The following is a 23,265-nucleotide window of genomic DNA, read 5'->3' as shown; positions in this document are numbered from 1 at the left end:
ATGGAAATTCTATAACAACAATTTAGCTGCTAAACGTGCACAGTTAAAGTAAAGTGGGTCTATTATAGAAATCAAACAGTTTTGATAAATCAAAACAGAAAATTTGCAGGCTGAGAAACCAAAACAATGAGCTAAAAGATGTTAAAATGCTCCACAAATCAGTGAATCAGTGAAGAGCTGGTCGACAACTATTTGTGGATCTGTCTGTGCACAATATCCACACTATACACAGTAATTAGATTTTGTGTTAATATAATAATAATAATATTATAATATGCAGCTTTAATTAGTATAACTGTATTTATATGTTGTAGTTTAGTAATACAGTTACAACCAAGATTGTGTTTGAAACACTGTAAAAAGAAAAAATCCCCTTAGCTGATGTGGATCCTCCTCAATTCTACTCAGTAGGAAGTGGTGTCACGTACAATAGCACAAGTGCAGTTTGTAACAACTCAAGTAGGTGACAAAGGGAGATGAGATTGCTTGAAGGCGGCAAATTAAACCTGTATTAGTTCCTAAAAATACATTTTATGGCCATATGGCCATACGGCATACAAAACAGATTATAAAACACCCACACCAAGGTGACTTTTTGAGTCACACAACCTGTAACAATTTCACTTTCGTATGGTTGAGGTTTATGCGTGGACCTGTTAGTTGGTGAAAGAGGAAGAGGTTTAAACATTTGGACAAGAAAGCACCTGACAGAACACACAGACTTTAGTCCAGGTTTCTGCATCTGGAGGCAGAATCTGATTGTCTAGTTGAAGGTACACTGAACTGGTAGTGATGGGAGCGACCTGGATCCTGTGGAGAACAACAGTAGCTGTCATCATTACTCTACTACAAATCCCAGGTGAACTCTTTGCTGCTTGTTTTTAAGATGATGTGCTCTTTTCGAGTTAGGGTGGTTATTGAAACAAATCGTTTTGGAACTAACAGTTTAAGTTTGCTCCGACAGGTCTGACAAGTGTCAAAACCATATCTGTGACGGGTGTGGAGGGTCAGCCACTTTCCTTCATGTGTGAATATCCACAGGATCATCAGAACAGTGTCAAGTACTTCTACCACATTAACGACGGCGTGTCCAACACTCAGCTGATCCGGACCGACAAACACAACCAGTGGGAGGGAAATGGACATTTCTATCTGTACGACAACACCACTGGGGCCTTTGTCATCATCAGGGTGGACCAACTCGTTGCAGATGACAGCGGGACATACTGGTGTGGGGTGGACATCACCTCCCTCCCTGATCATATCAGTGTCATACAACTCAGTGTGGTCCGAGGTACAGTAAGTCATGTTACAGCTCGAAAACACTAAGTCAACTGGTTATAGCTGGCCTTCTGTTATGTGAATTATATCCAGGTACTTTGGCTGATCTTTCTTTCAAAAGAACTAAATAGATACATTTACAAGACGGATACTGTGTAATTTCTAGGTAGCACTAGGTAACAAATTGAAAGTGAAGTTCGGTATTAGTGGCACTATTAGTGGTCCTGATACGTCCATCTAGTGTTTGTGATCTAAAAATGACTACGCTGCTCACATGAGAACTATGAGGAGTTACCTTTCTCATACTGTCCACGTTCCTCTTTTCGGAACTTTCTATTTCTATGATTTTCCATGATGAATACTTAGAGTAAGTCCAGTAAGATCTAAATAACACATCAGGTAGTAGTAGCTGAGCGTACGTGTATTATCTTTGTGTATGTATAAATACTTTATGTATTTCTGGTATTTAAACTTACCTGTAACTGCACAGCCATAGACTTTGCGGTCGACTGTGAGCCACATTTGTGTGTGTGTCCATCTGCTTTCACATTTGTTATGATTTCGTTTGTGTGTGAGTAAATCCTCAGTTTTCATTCTTTTCTGCAGAAGTCCACAAGTCGCTGTTCCTAACTGTAGTGATGTGTGTCGCAGCGATGCTGTTTGTGTGTCTGTTTACTCTCTGTCTCCTGCTGACCGTCAAACAGGGAAGATCAGGCCCACGCCCCGACAGACAGGTTTGTGTCTATGACATTATCAATCTGAGTCCAGCTAACATGTTCGTGGCTCAGTGAATGTAGCAAAATAGCAGAACACACATTTTCATAAAAAGCCTATGAAAATGACTACATGTCATGTAAGAATCAGTTCACTGTCAGTGTTTTCTGTTGTGTGTGCAGACATCCACTGATTACGAGACAATGATGCCCGGTGTACAGACTGAATCCGAGTTCTGCTGCAACTGTCCAGACTGCACTGAGCTCCCGTCTTTATCACTGACACCAGTCGACGAATACTCCAACTTCAAATCAAAGCAGAGGGAGTCCACTGTCTCCTTCAGCATCGGTGAATATATCGATGTGGATGCACCGGGGCACGTTTGCCAGTACCAACATCTGAATGTCAACTGTTTGGAAGAGAATGTCTATCACAGCCTCAATGGGAATCACGGCTGTAAAGAAGAAAGACCGATGGGAGCCAAAGAATGGACTGTTGATCCTACTAATAAAGGATCATTTGAGGTTAAATAAAACTCGGCTCCTATTATCAGTCATCATGACTTGCTGAGATCACCTGATGCATAAAGTGTTGCTGTTACTACAGCTGGCAAAGATGAAAGAAAGGGTTCAGTTCAAATGGTTCAAACTTACGGTGTGAAGCAAGTAAAGGAGCTACAGTGTAATTTTTGTTATTGCTGGGTTTTTGTTCTTTCCAGAGGAAAATATGTCGCTCTGGATGACACCAAGAAAAGACTGAAAACAGCCTACTTGATGATTTAACCTCTTTCGTTCTGTTCTGTTATATATTTTACTAAAATAAACTCAGTGCTTATGTCTGGGAGTGATGATGGTTTTATTACGTACTAACTAACTTTAAATAGTCACAGGTTTCGGTCTCAGTTTGGACAGAAGGAAGCTGATTAAGCAACAACAAAGAGGAACATATGATGACTGCTGACTTGTCATTCATTTTGGGACAAATACAAAGCCCACGGGTGCGTTAACAAAAGGCAAAGGAGTTGTATGATGAGTAGCACGGAGATGATTTTCCTGATTTTGGTCTTTTTTGTGGAAGGTAAGTTTACTCTTTCTCTGTCTCTGTATTAACTGATTCTGTGGCTTTAATGAAAATGAACCAACAAACCAGAACAGATCTCCAACAGCTCAAAGACATACTGTACACAATCTGTGTCAGAGGTCAGAAAGTCAAAGTCTGGGAAGTCTTCCTGTTGCTGTGCGAGCGTCAAACATGCAGAAAAACGGATGAGATGATTAGAGACACAATGGCGATCTGACTCTTGCTTGCTGTCTGTGTGTTTTGTGCAGGGCTTTTGGAGACCGAAGCACTGTCAGTAACAGGAGAGATGGGGGGCAAGGTCTCAATAAAATGCTCTCATGCCAACGCCTTTTCCAACATCAAGTATTTCTGCAAAGGGGAGTGTAGAAGTGAAGACGTCCTGATAAGTAGCAGAGACAAGAAAGACTTAAATAGCAAATATGTTATAAGTGATGAAGGAAATAAATTTACCGTGACCATCTCTCATCTGACTAAGGACGACTCAGGAACTTACTGGTGTGGAATAGACAGAGTTGGTTTGGACACATACAATAAAGTTGTCCTCACAGTCATAAAGGGTGAGATGACTCAGTGCTATGTATGCTCAGTGCATGAGGAGAGTTTTTATGACGGTGAATTTTCAATTGCTATATTTTCTTTTCTCTAAAGTAAGAAATAAAGTACAGGAAAGAAATGAGACAACAAGAATGTGACTGAAAGTCAAAACAGGGAACAAAACCTTCCTTTTTTCTTTCAGGAAACAAAAAGGACTCAGACAGCTCTGATGGGACGATTCAGACGAACATTTCATCCCCCAGTAAGCAGATATATGGGAGTGTTAGTGTGTCTGGTGGAGAAAGTTCTCCATGATACATCAAAAGCGGGACATGATGTCTCTTTTGCAGGGAAGCTGGTGTTGATCAGCGCAGGCCTCGGAGCGGTTGTGGTCTCTCTGGGGATGACGGTCCTCCTAAGATTCCTAAGACAAAGAAGGAGACACAACCACGCCTCTTTTGGTATAAAACCCATTTAAGAATATGTTTTAGTACAAAAGACACAGCAAACACAGAGCAACCGTAACAGGCACGTGCCTCAGTGACGAATCAGCAGCAACAGTAACGAGATGGAGATGCTGTAAAACTTATTTATTCTAATTGAGAGATTTAGCATAGAGTTAAAGATTTAGTTATGTTTGACTTTAAATAAGATTCAAACCATGTCACCACTTCTTTTTCATCAGGCAGCGAGGCTGAAGGAACAGATGGCAAGACGAGCAGCATCTGTCAGCGCAAAGATGCCAGCAGCAATCACACGGGCAATATTTACTCCAATGTCACAGTTTCATCAGAGGTTCACAACCAACCGGAGGGTCCCTTCTACACCACTGTCAGCTTTAACAAACACCCAGAGTGCATCGCTGTCACGCCTCTCACTGAAGCTGTCATATACTCCAGCATTACACACAAGTCAACAGACGAGGAAACACACTATGAAGTGTGAGCTGATCATCTGTTTAAACTGAACTCAGAAACATGTCTGTTCTAATACTAAATTGTCAATTTATTTAATTCTGATATTATAATCATAATATAGTTGTGTTATCATTGAAATAATTATAATGCAATCCATTCAATGTTTGCATATGCATAAAAATGTAGATAGAAATAGTTTTTTTATTTTATTTTAGGTTTTATTGTAATAAAATAAACACACACATTTTCTTCTTTGTATTTTCCTCTTTGTGAAACATGTTCACACCAATACCGTATACCCAAGATAGTAACAAACACACACAGCATGAAAAAAAGGAAGGGGCTGTAGAGGACAAGCTTCACACACACAGCTCTACTTTAGCAATAAACCTCAGAGCTTCCTGCTTCATGCAGGTTCCAACAGTGGTTTTGAAAAGGATAAAAGCCTTTGACTGAATTTAAACTTGGTGAAGTGGTTCATGCTGAGGTGTAGGGAAACTAGTAGAGAAAAAAGAAACCAGGACGAATATTTAACACATAACCAGATGAGGAAAGTGCCTCTTCTCTGCTGAGTCGAGAGAACCGGTGAAGCCACAGTGTGGTCCACAACACTTTAAAATGAATTTAGATATACAAGAAAAACAGCCATGAAATAGTCGTGCTAGACTAGTGTTGAAGATGCAGCAATGAAACGTTTAAATGCATCAAACTGAAAAATGGTATTTTCAATTGCTCACAAATGCAACTTCTCTTGTGACATCACCAAATAAATACATCTGAGGCTGACCGATTTCTGAAGGCCTCCCCATGAACCAGGGACCATGAAGAGACATGAAGTGAAAGAAGCAGGTGCATCAAAGTCATACACAAACACGACTCCTTCAAGTCTGAACACAGCATAAAAAAGGGAAATTGTCACGTGAAGCGCAGCTAGAGTCTCTTTGATTTTCAGTCTGAACAGATGTAAAAGTCCTGAGATGCAATGGGTGAATAATTACTCTCGCTGTGAGTCAACACTCTCGCTCTCTTTCTTTCTACAGATCCTCTTTCTCGACATGCAAATTTCAACTTAAGATAGATAAGAGAAAGAGGAACACATTAGAGTAGAGCATGAAGAAGAACAGTGGAGAATTTTTATTTAATATCGGCTAAACTTGGATTCATCTGTAACTAACTGGACAAAACTCTGCTGATACAATGAGAATATCACTCAAGGTCACAGTCTACTTGCTGCTAGGTATCATTTATGTTCTTGTTTTTATTTGATGATTATAAAGGTTTTTGTAACTACTTAGTTATGATCAAATAGCTCTCTCTCTCTCTTTTTTTTTTTTTTTTACAGCAGTCGGACTAAGTTTGTCTGTGACAGAAATCAAGGGAGGACATGCTAATAAGTGTGAGTATCCCACAGTGCAGATGTGAGAAATGATGCATAATACTTTTGCACGGAAATATAACAGTTTGGTGGGTGAAGCATCCACACTGAAAATACTATTTCTGCCCAAATTTGAGCTGTTTGCTGATTTCAAGTAAAAGTTTTCTACATTTTATATTTTTCTTGATGATCTGTTGTTACTGGTTTAGTGTGGGTGTGGCACCATTAGAAAATGATGTCCCGTCCTTCTGAGCACCACTCAGATTTAGCAACACTTAAGTTTAAAGTTTAAAGTTTAAAGTTAATAACTTGCTTTAAAATGCTGTACTGTGAGTGTAACCGCCTTCAGTTTCATGCTCAGCAATCTCCCTGGCAGGTGACAACAAAACAGTGAATCAGACGGCATACATAGGAGGCTCTGTTACCATCAACTGCACTTTTCCAAGAACAAAAGGAAGCACCATCAAATGGTTCTGCAGAGAAGATGAAAAATTTCATTGCACGGAACTGATATCAACTCAAACTGCAAATTACACCAAACGAGAAAGGTTTTCTCTGAAATATAACAAACATCAAGGAGTCTTCATTGTGACTATTTCCGCCCTGACCCAGGCGGATGCTGGAAGATACCAGTGTGCTGTGAAAAGTTCTGATGACAGTAATCACTGCCGTACTGAGATGCACCTCAGTATTCTGAGTGAGTATGGATTTGCAATTAATTGTGCTGAATGTAAACTAACCCACACAACACAAGCAACTATACATGGAGAGAAAAAAAAAACAAATTGGTAAAGAGCAAAAACAACTTATATGTTCAACTAATGATGCATTGATCTAGATTTTCGTTTGTCAGCTTGGAATGACTTGACACCAAGAACACAACTTACTATTTCTGAGTGAAAATACTAAGAAATATTAGAGAGAGACATAAACAACAGAGACAAAAACCTAAAATGACAGCGAGGAGGTGCAGAAAATGGAATGAAAACATAGGAAAAGTGAAAACAAATATAAGAAATGGAATGAGATGTTTCCAAAACACATGTGTGTGAAATTTCCTCCTTTCTTAACCTCTCTAAACATATGACTTTAAACCCTTGCACAGGGGAAAGACGCATCACAACCACAAAATCTGAGCCTCCGGTTCTGCTGGCAGCAACAGCACAGGCCCCAGCCACCTATGAAGTTGTTCCAGACCTCAGTGACCACATCAATATAAGTACTGTCAACAAATTACTGCTGTTCATACCTCTCTAAACATAGGCCTACAAACACTGTGCTGCACAGACACACTGACACATCCGTACACACATTCAGTTTATGCATGAATACTGAGGTCAGTGAAACTCTGCTGTTGTCTTTTAGATGCAGTTGTGATTGTCGGTGTGACGTGTCTGGCAGTGATAGTGATGGTTTCAGCTGCACTGATACTTTGCAGACACAAGAAAAGACAAGGTGAGAGATGAACATTTGTCACAGAATCCCATCCAAACTATTTTCATATGTATTTGCAGTTTTATAGACGTTCTTCTCCTTTTGAATTAATGTGCTGGTTTTGATTTAATTCTGAAGGTGGATCTTCGGAGCAGAGTGCAAATACTGGCAACAACACAGAGGTCTGAGTGTGTTTCTGTGTTTAGGAGTTTGCATATTAGTTGAACTGGTGCAAATATCACATCCCTCCCTTTCTTCTTTGCAGGGAAATAATGGAGATCACAACTATGAGGAGATCCAGATGTGGAGCCAGCAGGCGAGCTCAGGAGCTGCACTGTCATCCATTTATACCATGGTCAGTCCTCACGCAGACCAGCTCCACTACGCCAGTGTCACTTTCCAGAAGGATTCTGTCAGTTTCTCAATAGATGGAAACACACCTCCTAACCAGAATAAAAACGACTCCTCATCGAGGGCTCAAGGTGGCATCCAGCCTCCAGCAGCAGAGCAGACCCTCTATTCTACACTCACAAATCCCTAGAAACCATTATAAAGCCAGGATTTAAAAAAAAATAATCTACAACCACATATTTTGATTTTTCCTACTACTTCTTACATCAAGATGTTTTTCAGCTTTCAATTTAGCTTTTTAGGCAAACAACATTCTTTCTCCTGTCTTCTAGTAGTACTACTAGTGTGATTGTGTAGCTAATTATACGACAAATGTATATGATTATATGAATATCAATACTGTCACAATCAGCTTTGAACAATATAATTAATACAAACATCTGGAGTCTGAACAGATCTGAACTGCAGCTTCACTGGCTGGCAGAGGTTTACATATGTGATGTCTTATTTTGCTCTGTAACTCCCTCTTGTGGTTGATTTTTGTGATCTGCCAGTGGTTGATGTGATTTTTCACCTTATTTTGAAATGTTATTTGAAGAATACAGAGAAAAACAAGTACTGCTATCACACAGTTCAAATCACTTGTTGTTAATAATTTAAAAAGAGTGTACAGAAACCATTTGTAAGCATTAGATTCACTGACAAATGATCATTAAATAATATTAAGACAAATGGAAAAAAATATTTGACAATGAAATGTTTAGGAAGAAATATTTCAAACAGCGTGGGAGTACAGTAAAACACATTTAAAGAGAAAAGTCAGTGTTTGATACTATAGTCAAAGGTAAATAATGTATAATAATAATATTTCTAGAAATAAACGTAGCCATGTATTTTTTATAGTAAATAGCTAATGTTCAATGTTTCTCTAAGTCACTGTAAATACTTCAATAATTGTAAAACCTATGGTATCTTATATGTCTCTTATTCCTCTGCTCCATCAGTTGCCTCTACAAAGATTTAATACAGTTTATTTTAAAAGCCAGAGATAGAAGCAGACTGCAGCAGTTTTAGACTAAGACCTGATTCACCCTGTTGTTAGTATGTAAGTAAACTATGTGCCTGTATTTAATAGAAGAACAATTGAACATTGCTACAAGATGATTGCATGTTGTTACATTCATATTAATATACATGTAAATAAAAAAGATGGTGAAGCTAATTGAAATATATTGTCTTTTTGTTTGTCTTTTGTCTTGTGGACACATTGAGACATGTCTCATCTTCTTTGTCAAAGTCCAAGGTGAAAGTCTTTCTTACTGTGGATGAGTGCGGACCGTGACGGACGTCTCCTCTGACCAATGACAGAGGAAAGTGCCGCTCGAGGCGGAGCCACGACCTCCGGCGGAGGCTGGGTGTCGCCTGACCGGATGATGACAGAAGTTTTCAGTGTAATGTGGCCACTTTTACCGAGCAGTCATCCACTTTGTCTCCTCGCCACAGCTCCGGTCGCTGTCTAGACTCTTGGCTTTGAGCTGCTTTCTGTTTTTTATTGAAGTAAACCCGCTCCCTGCTGACTGCGGGGCCATCTGGGAACTTTTTGCTTGTTTTTGCTGGGGGAAAAAAAACAAAAAACGCTTTAGCTCTCGTTTGAACCGGACAGGGGGAAGAGGAGAGAGCCCAGCCATGGGAAACCGGGGGATGGAAGAACTCATTCCCCTCATTAACAAGCTCCAGGACGCCTTCAGCTCCATCGGCCAGAGCTGCAACTTGGACCTGCCGCAGATAGCGGTGGTCGGCGGCCAGAGCGCAGGGAAGAGCTCCGTGCTGGAGAATTTCGTTGGGAGGTTGTACTGTTCACTGTTGGATTAATGTAATACTCTGAATGTAAATCTTACTTTAAGGTTGTGACTTAAAACAAAAACAAACTACGCCGAGCTTTTGCGTAAAAGTCGCCAACGAAGCTGTTTGTTGCGCGCTCTGTGGAGTCGGAGCCTCCCAGTTCCTAATGTGTGTGTTTTTTTTTCCCCAACGGATTCTTTCCATTTCGGAGCTGAGCTATTCACGAGCGACAATTACGCATTTTACGCAGCCAAACAGCTGTTGATTCAGAGAAGCTTCAAACGCGGATTCCCTCTTATCTATTAATGTTGGACTCCGCATGAGACCCAGCCTGTCAAACATTTACCAACACGGTTTCTCCTTGAGCTTTTCTTTACTCGAGGCTGTAAATGCGTCTTCACAGGCCACGCGTCACCCAGATTAGGTCAATGTTTTACTTTTCAAGGGTGAAGTACAATAAGGTCGCTGGCAGGTTTAACGAGATCATTATTTAGTGAAAATGGGAGAAGTCTGCGCCCTCTGCGTGCCAGTGTGCTGAGTTGCTTTGTGAGGTTGATGAATGAGTTCCAGGGAATTTCAATGAGCAGTTGTGGATCCTTCCTAATGACGAATAGCAGCAAACCAACATTGATGCCATATGTTAGTCTGCACTTTTCTTTTTTAGATGCAGTTTAATCATATCCTCACAAAGCTTGGGATAAAATCAGCCCAGCAGAGAAGTGGAAGGCGACTCAAGGTTTTTATCTCTAAGTGAAGGTGGCCACAAACACTTTAGTCCTGTTTTTAAAGAATGATTTCATTTGTTGTCCAAAAGATAGGGATTGTTGATCAGGCAGCCATGTCTCCCTTTTTTTTTCCTGCTGCCTTTTGTCTCCGAGTCCCAAGCAGTGGCTCGGGGAGACAGTAGGGGCATTGATGTGTTTGTGCTGGGGTCATCAGTGATGTCACCAGCTGCACTGTCATGTGTATATGACACACTAGCTACGAGACGCACACAGAGGAGTTTTCATGTTTGTTAATTAGCCTATTGGCTCGCAGAGGTGTAGCACTATCTGTGTGCCCAGTGTTCATTGATGGTCAGCGTGAGTAGGCCGACCATTATTTCCATCAGGGATAAATGCATTTATTGTTTTCTACCACTGTTAAGACCAGCGGTTCTCAAGCTGAGTGCAGGGACGTCTCCCGTGGGAGACAAATGTCGTGAGACGTTCTCTGGAAAATTGACTCCACCGTTTCATTGATGGCCCTTCTTGCTGATAGTTGTAGTATTCGTGTTGTGCTTTCATAAGTGACAGGAAGAGATGGGGAAAGAGGATGGGAATCACAGTTGTGCAACATCCTGACTGCACTGTCAGCAGTGGACAGCGGACACAGGGTGTATGAGTGTGTGTTTATGTGTTCATTTCTGTGTGTGGTTTGATCACCTTACATTTAAAGTCTGGGGTAGGAAGACAGACACATAAGACACACAGACACACAGACAGACAGACAGAATGATAATCTCATGGCCTGGAGAGATGTGCAGGCAGTGACCTGGAAATGATCACATCTCTATTGAACAGGAGTTTCCATTCTGATGAACATGCACTGTATGTAATGAGTCGTGGAAACAGAGGCTATTTTTTTTCTCCTTTCACTATTTATAATGAGCCGGGTTGTAAGTCAGCCTTTGTCTCACATCAATAATGCACACGCTCAGAGAAAGGCCTGTGAAAATACTGTGTGTAATTATAGGAGACGTTTTTAAGAAAATTGCGGTTGAATACTTAATCAAAGGTTAATGCGTTAGCTTAAAGTTTGATTGGACATATTGTGAGCCTGTGTCTAACTTCATCTCTGTCTCTAAATTAGGGATTTTCTGCCCAGAGGATCTGGCATCGTCACCCGACGTCCTCTCATCCTCCAGCTGATTAACAGTAAAGCAGGCAAGTTGGATCACATGGATCAAGCAGTTTAAAGCCTTAAATTTAGACTTTTTAAGAAGGAGTCTGGTGCCCGAAGCCAAAATCAGACGCTGTGTTTAGCAGAAAATTACTCATTTAATTTCAGTCCCTTGTGACAGCCACTTCTCACTTTCATATTTATCTCTACATTTATCTCCTGTCCCTCCGTCACCCTCCGTCCTGTTTACATCTTTAATTTTCACCATGTAGAATATGCAGAGTTCCTGCACTGTAAGGGTCGCAAGTTTGTGGACTTTGATGAGGTTCGTCAGGAGATTGAAGCAGAGACTGACCGTCTCACTGGAACCAACAAGGGCATCTCCCCCATCCCCATCAACCTCCGCGTCTACTCCCCTAATGGTGAAACACACGTATAAGTACACAACCTCTGTCTTCTAGCTGCAAGTTTCAACCTCTGTCTAACAGATGCCTTCTCTCCCATTGACATCTCTCAGTGCTGAATCTGACCCTGATCGACCTGCCGGGGATGACCAAAGTTGCCGTGGGAGACCAACCCCTGGATATTGAGTACCAAATCAGAGACATGCTGATGCAGTTCATTACTAAGGAGAGCTGCCTGATCCTGGCTGTCACCCCGGCCAACACTGACCTAGCCAACTCGGATGCTCTCAAGATCGCTAAGGAGGTGGACCCTCAGGGTAAGGAAAAATGTGTGTGTGTGTGTGTGTGTGTGTGTGTGTGTGTGTGTGTGTGTCTGTGTGTCTGTGTATTGGAGATCTTGACAGAAGCATGTATGTTAGTATGGCCAAGTGAACTGACTCTTCTGTGTTCCGTCATCGCCTTTCTTTCTACTAATTTTTGCCTCCGTGCTGGAGCCCCGAGTGGCACAGGAGCACAGAATAATTAACTGTTACATTATTTAAACTTCCTCGCAGCATAGATGTATTAAATAAGATTAGTAGAGATGTAATTACAATAAATGATCCTCACCTTTGGCGCTCATTTATTTAATCCAGCGCTCGTGATGAATAATTTTAAAGTACAGGCTTGTACTGTAGGTTAATGGATAATAACTGTATATTGTACTGCTGTGGGACACTTTGCAGTTTGAAATGATCACATCTCACTGTGTGAACAGGAAGCTCTTTAAGCTACCTTAAAGATCTTTTTTTTATTAATGTTTGTATTAGAAATATGCACAAAAAGCCACCTGTGAGCCAGACTCATTGAACAGTGAAGAGCTGTTCACTTCTAGGGTTAGGGTTAGACTAGGATTTTGAGCGAGGCACACCTTCTAACCAATCAGAGAAAAACCAGTTTGACTGCCCTGCAGGTAGGTTGTGCAGTGTTCATATTTATTGTAGTTTCACAGCATCTAACGCCTGAAGTGTTAAGCACAGCGTAGCACAGCGTAGCACAGAATAGCGAAGCAGGGAGCAGGATGGCTGCGATAAGTGAAGTGGAAACTCAGGCTACTGCTGTCCTCAATGTTACATACTGTAGCTTTAAGTATATGTTCATAGTCATGATGTGTTTTACATAAGTCACTTATGACTTAAACGTTTACTTACTTTATTGCTTTATTGGATATGTAATAGTCTGTTAGCCCTCTGGTGGATGTTTTTATATAACTTGGTAATCACTAAACCTTTAAACCATTGAGGCCTGTTCCATGACATCCAAGTTAATAATAACTTGTTCTTTAGGTCTGCGAACTATTGGTGTGATCACCAAGCTGGATCTGATGGACGAGGGGACGGATGCACAAGACATCCTGGAGAACAAGCTACTGCCACTGCGCAGAGGTGAGACCTCACGCACACACGTTTGAAATCACTTTACAACGGACAATCTGATATTTACAGCACAGTGGACGAAAATTTGACGTCTGTCTGGCTCTTCTTTTTTTTTTTACTGAGTTTTTTTTTTATCCAAACTAACTAACAGTTGGTTTTGTGAACGTGCCCACAGCTGCTGAGGATCATTATCACTGATCCACATTCATACCCAAATATGCTGATATTTTATCAGGCACCCACAGACATGAGTCACAGAACTGACAGTATTTTTTGTGTTTGTTCTGTAACACTACACATTGGCTTTGAAATCAAAAAATAAAATAATGTGTCTTAAACTTCTTGTACACAGTACAAGTAGAACTAGCAGAGTTTAAGTGGGCAGAAAACAAATGTTTACTCTAAAACCATCATCATCATTTCAAATGTGCTCCACTCTCCGTATTTGTATTTGTTAGGTTACATTGGGGTCGTGAACCGCAGTCAAAAGGACATTGAAGGAAAGAAAGATATCCGCGCTGCTTTGGCTGCTGAGAGGAAGTTCTTTCTGTCCCACCCTGCCTACAGACACATAGCCGAACGCATGGGCACACCCCACCTGCAGAAGTCCCTCAATCAGGTGAGACACACAAAGTGTCTCCTAGTACAGGTCCAACATTTTCAAAACAACGCAGACAAGCTCAGGTTACGCAGAAACATCAAACGCAAATGTGTTCATTTCTATATTTTTTAAATTTAATTTTTCTCCAGCAACTTACCAACCACATCCGGGACACCTTGCCAGGGTTACGCAGTAAGCTGCAAAGCCAGCTTTTGTCACTGGAGAAGGAGGTGGAGGAGTACAAGAACTTCCGCCCTGATGACCCCACGCGCAAGACCAAGGCCTTGCTTCAGTCAGTACACCGCGTAAACACATCCACAGATGCAGACACACAAAATTCACTCATATGACGAGTTAAGACATGGCATTATGTAAACTTTACAGGATGGTGCAGCAGTTCGGTGTGGACTTTGAGAAGTGCATCGAGGGATCTGGAGATCAGGTCGACACCTCCAACTTGTCCGGTGGAGCAAAGATCAACCGTATTTTTCATGAGCGGTTTCCCTTCGAGCTGGTGAAGGTGACTAATAATCTCATTTCCATTTTCATCGTGATTATTATATTTTATTTTATTATATTTTCACACTCGTCACTTAGTTTGGCGAGGGGAACGCTCAAACAACTGATTTCATATCGTAGCCACAGTATGTTTGTGTTTGATTGTGTGTCTGTATAAAGCTTGGAGATACAAAGTTGTTTTCATTCTGCACAGAACAAATACAGCCTGAGCTTTTTTGTGTCGTGTTTTAGATGGAGTTTGATGAGAAGGAGCTGAGGAAGGAGATCAGTTATGCCATCAAGAACATCCATGGAGTCAGGCAAGTTGAGGCAGCCCGGGAACAAGCCATTACATGTAGCACATACTAGTATTTGTCTGCTTCCGTGTCTGTCCGCTGTCTGTTCGTGTCCGGTTTTGTTTCAGCTTAAGACCCTCAGTGTTCTCTGTTTTCAAGTTTCAATCCCGTTTGTTATGTCTCCAATGAGTGTCCTGGCTCTTCTGTCTGTGCTGTTTTGTGTTTGCTTGTTGGCCTTATGTCTGTCTTCCATCACATTTCCTCCAGTTTTTCTTCCACTGCTCCTCATTTGGTCTTCCTGTGTGTGTCCCCTCCCCCTCCCGCTCCATGTCTGTCTTGTCTGTATGTCCTTCAGGACAGGCCTGTTCACCCCAGACCTGGCGTTTGAGGCCATAGTGAAAAAGCAGCTCATTAAGCTGAAAGAGCCCTGTCTGAAATGCATCGACCTGGTCATCCAGGAGCTCATCAACACAGTCAGACAGTGCACCAATAAGGTATCACTGCATGGTCTCCAGCTCAGCTGCCACACCTGTACACACACGCACACACACTACAGACGCTGGTCAACTCTGGCACCAGACAGTGATATTAAGCTGTAGCTTTAGCTTCATTTTGGACGTATATTTAATTGGAAGACGGATGAATTCAAACAGCAGACATAATTTTTACAGTACTGCTTTGAAGACTGTTTGTAAAACAGCAGATACAGCTGGATGTCCTGGCTGCGCTGGAGTGGTGTCCCTGAGTGGCTGTGTGGTCAGAAACAGACAGGGTGCTACACATTCCTGTACAGGTTCATTGCAAAACAAGCTGCAGACTTCATTTCAAGCTTCAGCTTCAGCAGGACCAAGAGTCTACAGCCATGCTAGAGGCTCAGTGAGGCTGTGAGCTGAATGCCGTCAGTAGTATCCTATAGGGAAGTAGTGTGCTGAAGTACAGCGGTGCTGAGCAGTCATCCCTACAGTCACTGCTGGCAGAAAAGCTGTAGGCTGACTCTACATTTCACCTGCATGGGAGGCTGAAATCGCAATGAGCAAATCTGAGAACATGCAGCTTGTTTCTGTTCTGAGCATGAAGTAGAACTAACTGATTGTTTTTTTGTTTGTTTTTCTGTCATTATTCCTCAATCGTCATCTTTCTTTTCCTCCTTAAAACTCTTTCTGTTTCCCCCCTCCTGGAAACTGTGCTTTCATTTTTCATTTTTCATTTTTCTACCACGGTTCCCTTTTTCCTCACCACGGCCCACCCTGTGTCACTCCCATGATGCCTCACCACAGGACAGGCCTGTTCACCCCTGACATGGCGTTTGAAGCAATAGTGAAAAAGCAGATCATTAAGCTGAAAGACCCCTGTCTGAAATGTGTTGATCTCGTCGTCACCGAGCTTGTCACCCTGATCAGGAAGTGCACTGAGAAGGTAATCAGTGAACGGTGGAATCACACAGGTGATTTTATATAGATTGAGATGGACAAAAAAAAAAAAAAAAGCACAGGAAAAAAACAAATGCAAGAGCGATCAAAGATACAAACAGAAAAATCGAATGAACTAACTTGTCACTGTCTGGTGTTGTTGATCGTTACCTCCTCACCGCTGCTTTCAGGCTTCACTTAGCTCCCACATCAGCACGTGGTTCCCTCCTCTCCTTTTAATGAAGAATTTAAGAGCCCATTCCCGTTCTGATTGTGGACCCCTGCCAGCCCACTTACCCCATCAACACAGACACTGATGATTTAACGACCCCACACCCTCCCTTACTTACAAAATCACACCCCCACTCTCACACTGAAAAATGTGGCTGTTTAGAAATGGCACCATTTTGTGGCTGTTTTCTTTTTCTGTCTTGTCTAAGAAGATTTTCCGTTTGTTTTTCCTGTTATACACTGTTAGTGATCTGCAACCAATAATCTACTGGTCCGTACAGTCTTTAACTCTTTCTGAACTCTAATCTGATTGTTTTCTTTCTTTCTTGATTTGTTGGGTTTGCTGTCAGCTTGATATGATAGCTTGTGAATGCTGATTTTAGTTTACTCTTTTATGCTTTTACAGTCACATCTACAGTGGACAAGAAATCTCAAGCTGACAGAGAACCTGCTAATGCATGCCTCCTTAATTTGCATGTGTGATGTCTTATATTTGTGTTTATACTTTATATTTTGGGTGGTTGGGCGGAGCGCGTATTTCCAGTGTTGTGTAAGCCTGCATATTGCACATGTGTGTGTCCTGTAATCATAGTGCCTGCAGCGGTGTTTTTGTTTGGGTTCTCTGTGTGTGTATTTACAGCTGGGTTCGTACCCTCGACTGAGAGAAGAGACGGAGCGGATCGTCACCACCTACGTCAGAGAGAGAGACAGCAAGACCAAAGACCAGGTGTGTGTGTGTGTGTGTGTGTGTGTGAGAGTGTGAGAGTGTGAGTGTGTGACAAACCAAACATGAAGTGCAAACCTGGATGTTTGTACAGTTTCACTCCTTTGTGTACAGAACGTATTGTGTTTTTTCCCCATCAGGTGCTGCTGCTGATTGACATTGAGCTCTCCTACATCAACACCAACCATGAGGACTTCATTGGATTTGCCAAGTAATTAACATATCTATAAATACTGTACTGTACTGAGTTAGCATCAGCAGAGACTGAAGACCAGTTAGCAAACGTTCACTGTCCCACACTTGTTATCACACCCTTATGCAGTGCATATGGATCAAATCTTGAGAGAATATTATGTCATTATTTTTTTCATCAAAATTTCTCGAAATGTTTTTCAAATAACTCAAATGTTTGGTTTTATTTAAAGGAAATGTTTCCTAAAAATGCATAATGGTCCCTCTGTTAGGACATTTTAGTTAAAATATACACACAGTGCTCTCTAGTGGTCAAACTGTATAATCACTATCATCGCTGTCTCAGATAGTTTTGGTATTTCCGTACAGCATCTTAGTTATTAGCAGATACACACATTAGTAAGCATGTACTGTTAGAGATATGCAGATTAATGTTTTGAATTATTATTTTAGATATAATATGTTTTTTTTTAAGTCTTCACCACACAGTCAGCGTTAAGAAATTGTTGTGGGTATTTTTCACCTTTTTGTTTTTAAATGATCAAACAACAAAATGATATTGGACTAATAACAATAATAATAACACAATAATAATAATTATTATGATAATCATCAGCCTTTGAAATTTTTTCTTTTCTTTTATTCCAACGTTGAATTGTGGTTGCTTTAATTTTTTCACTTTGTTTTTGGATCAGATATCTTTACCTGCTCTGAACTTGTTGCACATATAATGCTGGCGTTTATATTATTGACTGTGTCTCTTGTAGTGCTCAGCAACGCACTGCTGCTAACATCACCAAGAAGAGAGTCATGCCCAATCAGGTAATGAAACGAACACACTGCTTTCTTGTCTGATTTTTTTTTTCTCCTCTTCTTTTTGTCTCGTCGTTGTCTGAGGCCCATCACTCTCTTTGTTGCATCATATTTACACGCTGGCTCCCGTTGTCCTCCCTCTTTATTTCCCTCTCCTGTTCCTCCTTTTTACGGCACAGCGAGAGATTCTCGTAAGCACTGTAGCCCCCTGCATCTCCACTTGGTGCTTCCTCTTTGGGTGGGTGGGGGAGTCAACAATCAGTCATATCATGACGAGAAACAAGATGAGTGCTCCTTGGTGAGGGAAGTGAAAGTGTTGCACTTGTGGATGTGTTGTGAACTGGATAATGTGCTGAAATGGTGGTCGAATACAGAACCGGTTGTCCTTCTGTTCCGAAGCTGCATTGTGAAACTCACCGAGCATGCGCACTGTTGTCTCTTTTCTTATCTCTGCAGTTTAAAAATTTGAATACAAAGAGCAGCAATTTGTCATCCATACCTTGAGCATTGAGATTCTCTTGGAAAGTCCTCGGTCTTTAGTCTAATTTTATAGTATAGATCATTAAAAATTGGAGTCGTAGCATTTTTTCTGTTTACCTCATTAACTATTTACCTATTTAATGACATCTGTGCACATAGATACAGTGATACAGATACTGACAGACAGTGTGGCAGAGAGAGGACATTTTGTTGATACATAGATATAGCAGTGCTCAATCTGACTGCCTTGTGATCTTTTACCATGAACACTTCTTTGTGTGCAGGTGATCCGCAGGGGCTGGCTCACCATCAACATCAGCATCATGAAGGGAGGATCCAAGGACTACTGGTTTGTCCTGACTGCCGAGTCTCTCTCCTGGTACAAAGATGAGGAGGTGAGGTCCTTTAACTGGCAACAGAAGCAAGAAAAAGTTTGCTCTACTTTTCTGTGCTTCCTCTTCACTACACCGCTGTGTTTTATCAGGAGAAAGAGAAGAAGTACATGCTGCCTCTGGACAACCTGAAGCTCAGAGATGTGGAAAAGGGTTTCATGTCCAGCAAGCACGGCTTCGCCATCTTCAACACCGAACAGAGGTGTGGATTTCATATTCTTTCTGAAAGTGTCTTTGGTGTTCATCTGTTTTGGTCTTCTGTTAATGCCTGTGCACGCATGTCTTCCAGGAATGTGTATAAAGATCTGCGTCAGATTGAGCTGGCGTGCGACACTCAGGAGGATGTCGACAGCTGGAAGGCATCCTTCCTCAGAGCTGGTGTTTACCCAGAGAAAGACCAGGTGCACAAGAGTGTATTCACGCCCAGCAGCAGCTGCCTCGTTTTCAACACTAGAATATTTAGGCTTTAAATCTACATCCAACAGTTTTAAAAAGTGGTGTTTCTAAATGTACTCACAGCTGACACTAACACACGTCTGTCTCATCCTCTCTGTCCTGGTCTCCTTCAGCCTGAGAATGAGGATGGGATAACTCCAAGTGACACCGTGTCCATGGACCCGCAGCTGGAACGGCAGGTGGAGACCATCCGCAACCTTGTGGACTCCTACATCGGCATCGTCAACAAGTCTATCAGAGACCTCATGCCCAAGACCATCATGCACCTCATGATCAACAGTGTACGTCTTCTGCTTTGTGTCTTCTTCTATTTGTTGTACTAAAAGTCTGTACATATTAAAACTTCCTCTCTTCCTTATTGTTGTTCCATCACCAGGCGAAGGACTTTATCCACTCGGAGCTGCTGGCCTATCTGTACTCTGCCGGGGACCAGGGCAGTTTGATGGAAGAGTCAGCAGAGCAGGCTCAGAGGAGAGATGAGATGCTGAGGATGTACCATGCTCTGAAAGAGGCCCTGGTCATCATCGGTGACATCAGCACCACAACAGTTTCTACTCCTGTGCCTCCACCTGTAGACGACACCTGGATGGCCAAGGAGCCAAGGTAAGGAAGATGGGGGGGGCAATTGGATTGTCAAAACAATGTAAAGGTTGTTAACATTGTGCTTCTATTAAAAGGATATATTGTATTAGTTTTGGGTATTGCAGTGAACAGTGATGTATTCTGGAATAATGTTGCTCACTGCTAAAACTTTAAAACAACAAACTGACTTTTTAAATCAAAAAATAGTACATGCAGCAGGACTACTGTAATGGTTTTATTATCATTATTATTATTTTTAGGTCTCGGGCTACTTTGACAGCTTGTTATTTTTTAGTTTTCACTCATACATATACATACATATAAAGTTTAACCTTACGCCCACTCAGTCCATCAGAAACTTTAGGCTGGTTTACTTGAAGTAGACAAAACGTAAATGAAGTATTTGAATCTTAAGATTTTAATAATAATAATAATAATAACAATAATAACAATGGGGAATGAATAACAAGCAGACATGTCACTTTCAAATGTAATTGTTCACTTCAATGTGTTTTGTGTCTCAGTCCCCCTCCAGCGTCCCGTCCTGCCTCAGCTGCAGTGCCCGCTCCCAGTCGACCGCCAGCAGTCAGGGGGCCGACCCCAGGTCCCCAACAGCCACTCAACCCTTCACCAGCTTTTGGGGCACCGCCCGTGCCTTCTCGACCCCAAACTGCTTACGCTGGCGATGCCGGCTCCGGTGGTGTGCCTCTTATCCCATCAAGACCGGCCCGTGTGCCTCCTGCACTGCCACCAGGGATCCCCAGGTAAAACCGTGCATGTACACACGCATACAATGCGTTTGGTAGTTTGGTGGGAAGACGCTGGGAAATAGACAAGTGATGGTGAAGGGTTGTGAAGGGATTCAGTACTGTATGTTCTGGCACTTGGTGGTTTGAAAATCATTGGTGCATGACTCTCTGATGATATTTTGCCTTGCATGTTTCTTCTTCCCCCTCCCCAATTCCTCCCCTCGTCTCTCTCTACTCTCTTCCCCACAGCAGAAGACCTCCGGCTGCTCCCAACCGACCCACTGTCATACGTCCCTCAGAGCCCTCCCTGCTTGACTAGAAACACACACACACACACACACACACACACACACACACACAGTGGCAAACACATTTCTTTACGTTTACATTTTTATATTTCTCCTGAGTTAGTGATTTTCATGTATTCCTACAAGTACAGACTGTGCTACTGTAACTGGTGATCTGATGCTGTTTCAGTCTGTGCATTTCAGAAACATTATGTATCTTATTTTGGCTTTATGAAATTTTTTGCTTTCAGCATAATGAAAAGGGATAAATTCGATCATTTTATTGACTTAAAGCTTACAACCCAGACCAGCAAGTCATATTGAATTGTGCTTGTTTCATTTCAAATGAAAAGTGTCTTAAAACAACATATAATTCATAACTTTTTGTATAATGGAAAGGAAACACTTCTAGAAGTAATGTTTTGTGAGTAGCGTACCTGCTAATGTTTTGTCAGTAATCTTACACACTAAGCACCTCATTAAGTAAACAGCACTTTTTGAAGTCCCATTCCTCATCAGTGTTGATAGATTTTCAGCCTCCAATGAGGAGTTACTGACCGGTGAAATTTGTGTGCTGCAACGTTTTTTTAAGTACATGTAGGCTTTGGTATTTGTCATTTGCCGACCAATTAAACATGAGACAGAGGAAGAGGAAGGCTGGAGGAAGCCACTGCAGCAGTGAGATGTCTTCTGCTGTGGTACTGATAATTACACAGCGGTTGAGGTAAGAATGACCTTGCCCAGGCAAACACCCTCTGACAGTTACCTCCCACCACCGCTCATCCTCGGTGAGACATTTTCCCCAAATCATCTTAGGAGCTAAAAAATCTATTCATTAACCATCATATTAAAAGCCATAATGGGAAAAAAAAATGACGGTATAAGGAAAAAGGGGCGTCTCTTTCCAAAGGTGTATGAAATGATGAACTGAAATAAAGGAAAAAGAAAGTGCGGTGGCTGGTGCTTCTTCCTGCAAAATATGCTTTGCTTCATTTCTCGTTCTCGTTTGTTGTTCTTTAAATATAATTTCTTGTTCATTCCATTGGGCAATGCTCTCGTTCACTGACAATAAACATGCAGTACATGCTTCCTCATTCCATGACCTCATTGGCATTAAGTTTAATGCGAATTCCAACAGAATCCACATTATTTGCAGAACAGTCAAATTAATAGATCAGTTCACATCAGCCAAAAAATGAAAGCTTCCCACTTTTATGTGTGCAGCCTTGCTTGACCTTTCTCCGTTACAGCGTGATGGAGCTGTGGATCACCATGGTAACTGTGGTTGCCAGTGGCAACACGGAGTAAAGATAGTGTTAGATATTGTTTTTGAGGAAGTCTGTGCTGCACAGGTATGCAACTGTGTGTCAGTTGTGTCTGGACTAGTTATTATCAGAAACAAATTAGTAATCTGATGATGGTCTTTTCACTTAGGCGACCTCCTCAACTCCCTTCTCGTCCCAACCAGTGGTGAAGGAAGCTCAGGTGGACACTTTCAGAGATTCTGCTCCTCCCGGAGCATTTGGTATTAGAAGTTCAGGTCTACAAAAGAGTTTCTGTTGACTAGATATGTTCTTGTAGAGTTATGAACACGTAGATGATGTACTTTGACATTTGAAGACGTAAAATACTGTATGTAGAAGTAATGGTCGTACATTTTGACAGCAGTTGTGAATGGACAAATCTGATATCATGGCTGTGCTGAGGGTGTCCACAATGTAAAACGTACCTTATTGCAAATAAATGAAATAACCAAATACTTCTGTACATGTAGACATCTTATTAAGCTTACACCGTTTGCAGTATATCATGTATAATGTATCTCAGGCCTGTTTTCTACTACTGCAATTGGAAACTTCAAATGTCAGATGAAGACAAAGAAACTATGATGTTCATAAATAGTGTCCAAAAATATAATCCACTTACACATGCAGTATGTCAAGATACTGTATAGTATAGTAATAGCTACATTTCTTTTGTGTGAAAATGAAAAAACAACAGTTAATTTTGTAATTCAGTAAAGGTGTTTTTATTCAAATGACAGTGTGCAGTTAATTTATCCTGGTTCATAAGGTGAACCTTTAAGCCAAATGCTACTCAATGCCTTGTACAGTTGTGAACATGTTGATACTTTTTGTGTTTTGGATGTAAGAAGGGGAATGATGCAAAAATAACTGGCATCCACTATAACAAAAGTTTAATGCTGGGTAGTTTTTGTTATGGTCAAACATTAGGGGGCACTACACACGCAAAAATAAAATCTGTCAATACACATGGATGTCAGACCTGTGAGTGTTTCCTCTATATTGTATAAGTCATATAAACAT

The 23,265-nt window shown here is 41.4% G+C and overlaps 2 protein-coding genes across 6 annotated transcripts; both read left to right on the top strand.

The window, feature by feature from the left end:
* The first annotated feature begins 701 nt into the window (after positions 1-701).
* LOC113161854 (polymeric immunoglobulin receptor-like) lies at positions 702-8,214 on the top strand. The gene is made up of 15 exons (XM_026359669.1): positions 702-859; positions 965-1,294; positions 1,888-2,015; positions 2,178-3,072; positions 3,324-3,686; positions 3,812-3,871; positions 3,960-4,070; positions 4,295-4,552; positions 5,698-5,763; positions 5,869-5,922; positions 6,278-6,598; positions 7,007-7,120; positions 7,267-7,356; positions 7,474-7,517; positions 7,601-8,214. Exons 4-15 carry the CDS (start codon positions 3,021-3,023, stop codon positions 7,874-7,876), a joined length of 1,809 nt encoding a protein of 602 aa, XP_026215454.1. The 5' UTR covers positions 702-859; positions 965-1,294; positions 1,888-2,015; positions 2,178-3,020; the 3' UTR covers positions 7,877-8,214.
* A 909-nt stretch (positions 8,215-9,123) lies between these two features.
* Positions 9,124-23,210, top strand: LOC113162380 (dynamin-2-like). 5 transcript variants are annotated; one of them, XM_026360470.1, is made up of 20 exons: positions 9,124-9,533; positions 11,380-11,453; positions 11,682-11,831; positions 11,927-12,130; positions 13,139-13,237; positions 13,687-13,847; positions 13,979-14,121; positions 14,214-14,349; positions 14,580-14,647; positions 14,979-15,117; positions 16,904-16,990; positions 17,128-17,198; positions 17,947-18,001; positions 18,757-18,867; positions 18,957-19,066; positions 19,154-19,265; positions 19,434-19,601; positions 19,697-19,923; positions 20,427-20,666; positions 22,373-23,210. In XM_026360470.1, exons 1-20 carry the CDS (start codon positions 9,373-9,375, stop codon positions 22,410-22,412), a joined length of 2,556 nt encoding a protein of 851 aa, XP_026216255.1. In that variant the 5' UTR covers positions 9,124-9,372; the 3' UTR covers positions 22,413-23,210. The 5 variants fall into 5 exon arrangements, with proteins under 5 accessions (XP_026216255.1, XP_026216256.1, XP_026216254.1 ...); XM_026360471.1 differs by lacking the exons at positions 14,979-15,117; positions 22,373-23,210 and adding exons at positions 15,901-16,039; positions 20,904-21,916; XM_026360469.1 differs by lacking the exon at positions 22,373-23,210 and adding an exon at positions 20,904-21,916.
* Positions 23,211-23,265: the final 55 nt, after the last annotated feature.

This window comes from Anabas testudineus, chromosome 1, assembly GCF_900324465.2.
Source record: "Anabas testudineus chromosome 1, fAnaTes1.2, whole genome shotgun sequence".
NCBI classification, from domain to species: domain Eukaryota; kingdom Metazoa; phylum Chordata; class Actinopteri; order Anabantiformes; family Anabantidae; genus Anabas; species Anabas testudineus.
This window is presented reverse-complemented; position numbering and strand designations above follow the sequence as displayed.

What these genes read in the sequence shown, in the direction of transcription:
- LOC113161854 (XM_026359669.1), top strand. Translation starts at nt 3,021, where the DNA reads ATGATGAGTAGCACGGAGATGATTTTCCTGATTTTGGTCTTTTTTGTG. An exon ending in TGAGGAGAGTTTTTATGACG is followed by an intron (nt 3,687 to 3,811) that starts GTGAATTTTCAA and finishes TTTTTCTTTCAG; the next exon opens with GAAACAAAAAGGACTCAGAC. An exon ending in ACACAACCACGCCTCTTTTG is followed by an intron (nt 4,071 to 4,294) that starts GTATAAAACCCA and finishes CTTTTTCATCAG; the next exon opens with GCAGCGAGGCTGAAGGAACA.
- LOC113162380 (XM_026360467.1), top strand. Translation starts at nt 9,373, where the DNA reads ATGGGAAACCGGGGGATGGAAGAACTCATTCCCCTCATTAACAAGCTC. An exon ending in TGCAGAAGTCCCTCAATCAG is followed by an intron (nt 13,848 to 13,978) that starts GTGAGACACACA and finishes ATTTTTCTCCAG; the next exon opens with CAACTTACCAACCACATCCG. An exon ending in GACTTCATTGGATTTGCCAA is followed by an intron (nt 17,199 to 17,946) that starts GTAATTAACATA and finishes TGTCTCTTGTAG; the next exon opens with TGCTCAGCAACGCACTGCTG.